Genomic DNA, 7,500 nt, shown 5'->3' on the forward strand with positions numbered 1-7,500 from the left:
CTGCAGATCCCCAACGGGGCCTGTGAGGACGTCTTTATCTGCGGGGTGTCATCCGCACCCCCCTGCTGTGGCTGTGAGCCTGATGCAAACGCAGCCCAGCCACTAGGGGGCGCTGAAAGCGAGGACTGCACCGTGAGACACACTGCTGTGTCTGACCTGCAGGAAATACTGCACCCACAGGATGAGTGCTGTGCTGAAGGTCTCGGAGGACACAAGGACGCCTCGGATCTCCACGCGGACGCAAGGGGACCAGCCACCCTGTCCTTCCTCTCCCTGGAGCAGCCAGCCCACTCTGGGGAGGAGAAGGTCACCTGGTCAGGGTGGAGTGATGCACATCTCCAGGTCACACAGGTGGGGACAGTGGGAACCATCGGCAGGTGTGGTGGAGATTTAGAGTCCCTGGTGGAAAGGCTGATGGGAGAGCTGCTGAAGGAGGTGGTGAAGGAGGCCGAGGAGGTCAAGAGAAGACGTCATGGCAACAGGGGCTCCCCTCAGGAGGATAGCCATGTTCCAAACTCTGTAAGTACCGCAGAAAAGCAGAAGGTGTTTCCACATTGGCACCATGTTTGCCTTTGCAATTATCAAGCTTATCAAACTGTTTCTATGCCAGCTCAGACTGAAAGGTAAATAGTAACTCCACCAAAAATACGTTCTCTGTTCTTGCCTGTAAAATCCTCCATATCCATGTCCATGTGTTTTGAAATGACTCAGAAGATACGCTGTGCTCCTGCGCTACGCTGTGTTCCTGCGTTATACTGTGTTCCTGAGTAAACACTGTGTCCCTGTGCTACGCTGTGTCCTTGTGTTATGCTGTGCCTCTGTGCTATGCTGTGTCCCTGTGCTACATTGTGCCCCTGTGCTATGCTGTGTCCCTGTGCTACACCGTGTCCCTGTGCTATGCTGTGTCCCTGTGCTACACCGTGTCCCTGTGCTATGCTGTGTCCCTGTGCTACACCGTGTCCCTGTGCTACGCTGTGTCCCTGTGCTACATTGTGTCCCTGTGCTATGCTGTGTCCCTGTGCTACACCGTGTCCCTGTGCTACGCTGTGTCCCTGTGCTACATTGTGTCCCTGTGCTATGCTGTGTCCCTGTGCTACACCGTGTCCCTGTGCCATACTGTATCCCTCCTGTGTCTCTCTGTGGTGCAGGAGCAGAGGAGGAGTGAGGGCAGTCAGACCAGAGCAAGTCCACTATGTTTCAGTGATCAGTGGCACTGTTCGCTGGCCTGCGTGACTCAGCCCAAGGTTCGAGTGCAGCCCCACGACCCCGGGGTCATCCACAGGCTGGTGGGGGCTTCAGTGAAGGCCCTATGGGGTCAGAGGGGGGGTCACGTGACCATCAGGGATGCACCTGCTTACCTGGTTGATGAGGAGAGTCGCAGAGCTTACAGACAGGTGAGTGTGAGGCTCATTTCAGCAGCAGATCCGTACCCGCCTGCAGTTTCAGACAGGAGAGTGAAAAATGGCCTGTCGTTTCAGCTCATATTTGATCTGACCTCTGACATATTCCATGAGATGGTGAAGGATCGGCAGAAGACTGGCGGATCTCCATGGGAAACAAAGGACCAATTATCTCTTTCTATCTGCTCAGGCAAAACCTCTCTCAGAGACATCAAGGTAAAAGCAGAGACTGGAAAACAATTAGATATTTTTAAAAATGTTTTTTAACAAAAATAGTTTTTATCCAACATTCAGTGAACTGCATGACATTTCAGTGATGAGAATGCCAAAGAAACTATGAAATATATAAAAGGAATACTGTTAAAGGGATTTGTATGCCTCCTTATCATGAGAAATGACTAATGCAACAGATATTTATAAGAATAACACAAACACAATGAAGTATCATAGATCTTCTCAAACATAAAAATTACCTTTGTGAACCAGAAGGAAAATTGTGTGTGGCGTCATAAGGTATTAAGGTCAGTTTTAACATCAATTTCAGTCAAATGGGTAAACAAAAAATGATTAATTCAGTGTGGGCTATTTAGTTTGCAACAGATGACCTTGGCTCAACTATGGACTTTACTCCCTAAAAATTCCAGCTGTTGTCCAGGGGGTCAGAACTGAATGTGTCCTTAAAGCTTCACCAATCATTGCCGCAGGTCATGATTCAGACTGAGGTTCGGAGGATTCTGAACCTGGATTGCACGGACGCAGAACTGCGGGAGACACTGCAGAAACTGTGCAAGTACCGGACAGCTCACAGAGACAGGGTGGACTACATCCTGGTGGGTATAGTTCAGCTGCATGTGAGATGACAGGGTCACAGATGCATTATGCTGATGTTCACATAAAAACATGTACAAAATGTGCTGTATATGATGGCAAACAACACTTTCAATCATTACTGTTTACATAAGGAACACGTTGAGTGTTAAATGTTGAGTCATTAGTAGCTGTACCTTTTATGATACACTGTAGAATACTGGCCCATAATCCAATTGTTCTCTTGTGCAGGAAGTCGCTCTTGATAAGAGCATCTGCTAAATGAATGTAATGTAATGTAATGCAATCCAGTCTTAGTATAATCAGACTTCAGAGCTGAGAATCAAAATATTTTTTTTTCTTTCATTTTTATCAATATTTTAAACTCAATATTTTCTGAAAGTAGAGTATGCTAAATTTTTTCTGCATTGTGGACCCTTTGTTGGTATTTGATAACCACCTTAGACAAAAGGTTTTTCCCCAAATAGCCGTAGTTTTGATGTAATTTCTGTCACACTGTGAAAAGAATAGATTGTTAAAAAATGAAAGCATTTAAATGATCTTAATCTGAATTACTTATGTAAAGCATTGTTGCAATGTACTAGAGTGCTTTTTGGGTCGTTAGAGCAAGATTCAGATTTTCATAGGTGCAGTATATGGCATTGGACCAACATATATCTGAGTAGGGCTTTATATTACTAAAACCAGATTAAAAAATGTGCAACCATTTGACTGTAGAAGAGTAATATTACCTTTAAGGGCTGTAAGGGGGCACACAGGAAACCCCAGCATTCTACATACAGAATTAAAGTTAATCTTTTTTGCATTTACAATATGGGTAATATTTGTCCGTAAACATACCACAGTTTAACTTTGGATAGATTCCAGCAGCTCTTCTGGAAAGAGCTCAGCACTGGAGATGAATGGAGTACATTTTACATTTACATTTATTTATTTAGCAGACGCTTTTTTCCAAAGTGACTTACAAAAGTGCATACAGCAAGTACAGCGACAGTACGGGGACAGGATGTGTACAGTTCCACAATGAGACAGTTCTCAGCTGAGAGCAAGGTCTGTTTGAGGACACAGTACTATCAAGTAGTTTTGCATAAGCTACAGTTTGGGGCTATGTTGATGGCATAGTGGAGGACAGTGCTTCTATTGTTGGTAAAACATCACAGCTTCATGTTTTCCGCTAACTGACTGCATGTTTGTTTTTATTGATGCTCAGATTCAGGAACTCCATAAGGATGAGATGCAGTGGGTGGACTACAGCCTCGACCAGCTCCATGTCAAAATGCAACTGACTGAGGAGATTTTCGACATCCTTCTGCAGGACACAGTCTCAGTTCTCAATAAAATTTATGGAGCGCCCTCTGGTGTCAGTCCTCCAAGCCCACAATCCTCTCAGTTATCACTTATACCCTAGTAATGTAGCTCAAGGGTGAGACAGGGTCTATCCACCCATCATAAAGTGACTCTCTTAACTCAGATCTCAACAGACTGTTTCACCTCATTGTTTTTGAACTCAGTGGAACAAACTGTTTCCTTTTCCATGAGTGGAGACTGATTCTCTCTGCACTTTTCACATGTGCTGTATAGGGATTGATTAAGAAAGGCAGCAAATTACACATACAAAAGTAATCAATATAATAAATGTGAATATAATACTTTTCCTCAAATATGATCTGAGGAATATAAATTATACCTTTTGTTTCCTTCATATGTAGAAATGCAATTGATATTAAGGAGGCTGTCGTTGAATATAGGCAAAATTCCTCCTTTTGTGAAACAGATAGTCACAGACCCCACCCTGGAACGATCTGGAATCCACTCTTCTTCCTCGGGACACATCTGCGGCCTTGCTCTGCTGGAAATCAGCTGCTGTTCTCAAACCTCTCAGGAAAGGTGGCTCACTCTGTGAAGCCATTCAGAGTTCCATTATATCTCTGCGTAAATGTGACAATCCAGTTTTTGACACAGTGCATGTAAGTCTCTCACAACGGTCTGTGTCACTTCATGCCAAAATCAAGGGACGTTCGCTCAGGTGATTTCCAGCCTACTGATGGATTATAAGGGTATCCTACGAAATGAGGTCTCTGCAGCAAGCGGGCAGCCTGAGCTGTGACACAATCCCACAGGAGTTTGGGAAATGTTTGTGCAAACAAGGGTTTCTCCCCAAAGTTCCCCCGAGTGTTAACTCAGAACAGAAAATATGTCATGTTATTTCTGTTAGACATAAATTGAAAAAATATGATTATTGCCATTACAGTGATTGTCACAGACAGGGCTCTCAAAGATCTGAAATGGCATTTAAATTCCTTGAGAGAAAATATAGAAAGAAAAAAATGTGCTGTGAGATTGGCAGTGTATTTGATTGTGAAGTCGTTGTGTCAATATGGATTGAATGAAACAATCAATCAAAATAATATGAATTCGGATCTAATCTATCTATCCAGTAAATGAAAAACACTTGCTTAATGTGTGTGGATTTTTTTCTTTTTTTTTGATTGAATTATATTTTTGTACTCCACAAATATTACAATGTTATACTCAGTTGAGGCATTAAATCTAATAAAATGTTTTAAGATGTGATGTTGCTCGTCCCGTGTTCATTGGTCAGCTGCAGAGTGTCCCGTTGAGTTTGCCGCGACAGCGCGGATTGGCTGGAGCCGCCTTGATTTCGGGGGCGCGTCTGCGCCTGAAGACCCGCCCACGAGTCCCGAACCTCGTGCGTACGTGTTCAACCCAAGTGCTGTTCCCGAATCAGCTTTACCGTTTTTCTCAAAGCAGCAGGAGTGCGGATTACAGCGCGGATATCTGATTCTGGATCGGCTACTGGGCGTAAAAAGTTTGCAGGGAGGCGTGGCCGACAGCGGCTAAGGTCCTTCCTACTCGGTGATGTGAGGGTCGCGCAGGCGCAGTGGCGGCAGTGATTTTTACAGTTCGGTGCTATCCGGTAGTAGCCGCATATTCGCGTAGACATGGCGACCCTCGGTCACGGCCGCCGTGGAGCAGCTCTCCGCTTCCCAGCCGCTGTACGCTCCGTTACGAGCCTCTTCCTACTCCTGCTCTTTCAGCGGGCTCAGGGCACCCGGCTGTACTCCAGCGAGGACCCGCTGACGATACTGACCAGCGACACTTTGAAGGAAACCCTGCGCAACTCCTCCGCCGCCTGGCTGGTCCAGTTTTACTCGTCCTGGTGCGGCCACTGCATCCAGTACTCCCCGACATGGAAAGCGCTGGCCGGGGACGTGAAAGGTGAGGGAGCCGGGGATCCCGGAGGCCTAACAGCTGTTAGGTTTTATTCTACACTAGCCAGTCACGTAGCTACTTAGCCAGCTGATAAGAGATCCGACTGGTTGATAAAGCATCAGCTACCTTAATTAGCAGCAGAATGCCACCTTTGCTCCTGTCGTTAGGTCGCAGTATTAATGACCAGCTGGCTGGCTTCATAATCTTAGAACAGTGGAGTGCATTCTTGTTTCTGATAACTTTGTTGAGTACCACTGTGATTTTGCTGCTTAGCTACTCAGCTAGTTAGGTGTGTGAATTTTAGATTTTTCTAAAATCTAGCCTTACTGTCCGACATTAACGCTGACGTAACGTTACGCCGTGATTTAGCCAGCTGGACCGCTAGCAAAATCATGTAACGGGCGATCATCGCTTCTGTACTGGATAGGTAGATGGTTAGCTAAGTGGCTAAATAAACGTCTTACAATGGAAACAACATTTTAATTAACAGCTCTGTGGATAAGTAGTTAGGCTGCAAGCAGATCGGTTGTTAAATAGTCCATGGGCAGTTTATGAGGGCGGATGGTGAAGGCACAGCGTTTGTATTTGGGTGGATTCTCCAAAAGGCTGACATTATTCAGTGGAAAACATCAGTGGTGTTTTGTCTGCTGATTTTTTAAGCCGACCTTGAACGCTGTCCCTTCGCCTCACAGCACCTGTGGGACCAGGTGTGGATCCTTAGATGGTTCACATACCTGTCTGAGCTCTGCTCGTAGAGCTGTTTGCCCGCCGTAACTCACCTGTCTGGTAACGCTGACGTCAGCTTTATGCCAGTTCAACAGCCGTGTTTTTACTCAGTGACTCCGTCAGTTTCCTGGAAGGGGAAATGCAGTTGAGATATCCTGATCTAATCCATTTTTTATTCTAGAATTGGTCGTTAGATTTCCCGTTGAATTAATTATAGCCAAGTGACCTCACCCATTTGTGGATTCACGTTCGAAATCTTGATTGCATTACGTCATTTGTGTTATTTTGACATTGCGGGCATGGAGCGTGACATTAACGCTCGCCCTTTCAGCGTAATAAACTCATCTCTGCAAATATATGAAAGGGCAGTGTTTTTACTCTCTGAAATTACAGACCTGGAATGGTAGTTGTGGAAGATGGCTAAGTAAGTTGAGGTGCAGGGCCAGTAAGTCATTCCTTTTGAGGATGTCTTTTGGGTGTAGGTAGACCACATCGTTTAGACATTTTTATTTTTAGAAAAGGTGCTGAGAGCAGTGGGCTATGCAGCTGTTTTCGGTCACAGTGTAAACTCTGGTAAGTTTCGGTTCCCTCGGACTGCATGCTGTGAGGTGTTGCTCCGTCTGCCTCCTTACGGGGGTACCCTGATGTTGGGCAGTAACACAGCGCGTGTTGCTTTTCATAAACAACAACATCATTATGTTTCCAAACATAAGCCTAAGGCGTGCAGCTGCACAATCACATGGGCTGTCTTCGTATTACCAGATTATCTGAGGTGGTTGCACACCCAGCCTCGGTTTGTGACTGAGAGGGGGGGCTGTCTGGGGGAGCTGGACTTCAAAATGACTGACACTGCCAAGGCCTTCAGAATCGAATCTAATATCTGTGGGGATGCATGGGAGTGACTGTACTGAGTTTGTCATGTTCTTGTTTTTTGACAGCACTGCGTGTTAGTTTTTCTGTCTGCAGCCAGCACGTCTTTGGCTGACGTGTGACTCCTGAATGGGGTGGAAAACAAAGCTGTCGGTGTGTGTGCATGTGTCTGTGAGTGTGTGTGTGTGTGTGTGTGTGCTTGGCAGTGAGTCATTTCAGCTTGTGGCCTTTAAAGACTGCTGTGGTAGGGAGCCTTTGAGGCTTCAGAGTTAGCCTGATCTCTGTGCCCTCCCTAAATGTCTTTCATCATTTGTCACAGCCTGACCCTGTCCTTACCCCTGCCACACCCATTCACCGCAGAGACCATGAGGTTTCTGTGTGTGGTCAGTGACCTTTGACCTCACCTCCCAGTTTCAGGCCATCATAGGCCTTCCATAAGTGG

The 7,500-nt window shown here is 45.8% G+C and overlaps 2 protein-coding genes across 2 annotated transcripts in view; both read left to right on the top strand.

Annotated features, from left to right (window-relative positions):
* LOC118776049 (centrosome-associated protein 350) overlaps positions 1-4,492 on the top strand; it is a 15,875-nt gene extending 11,383 nt beyond the window's left edge. The window contains exons 7-11 of the mRNA XM_036526124.1: positions 1-519; positions 1,149-1,394; positions 1,479-1,616; positions 2,105-2,230; positions 3,439-4,492. The exon at positions 1-519 is cut by the window's left edge and continues 1,928 nt beyond it. Of these exons, the coding sequence (XP_036382017.1) occupies positions 1-519; positions 1,149-1,394; positions 1,479-1,616; positions 2,105-2,230; positions 3,439-3,636 (1,227 nt within the window). The 3' untranslated portion in view covers positions 3,637-4,492. The remainder of the gene's footprint in view (positions 520-1,148; positions 1,395-1,478; positions 1,617-2,104; positions 2,231-3,438) is intronic.
* Positions 4,493-5,168: 676 nt separating this feature from the next.
* qsox2 (quiescin Q6 sulfhydryl oxidase 2) overlaps positions 5,169-7,500 on the top strand; it is an 18,370-nt gene continuing 16,038 nt past the window's right edge. Inside the window, exon 1 of the mRNA XM_036528011.1 lies at positions 5,169-5,468. Within this exon, the coding sequence (XP_036383904.1) occupies positions 5,192-5,468 (277 nt within the window). The 5' untranslated portion in view covers positions 5,169-5,191. The remainder of the gene's footprint in view (positions 5,469-7,500) is intronic.

This window comes from Megalops cyprinoides, chromosome 4, assembly GCF_013368585.1.
Source record: "Megalops cyprinoides isolate fMegCyp1 chromosome 4, fMegCyp1.pri, whole genome shotgun sequence".
Lineage (NCBI taxonomy): Eukaryota > Metazoa > Chordata > Actinopteri > Elopiformes > Megalopidae > Megalops > Megalops cyprinoides.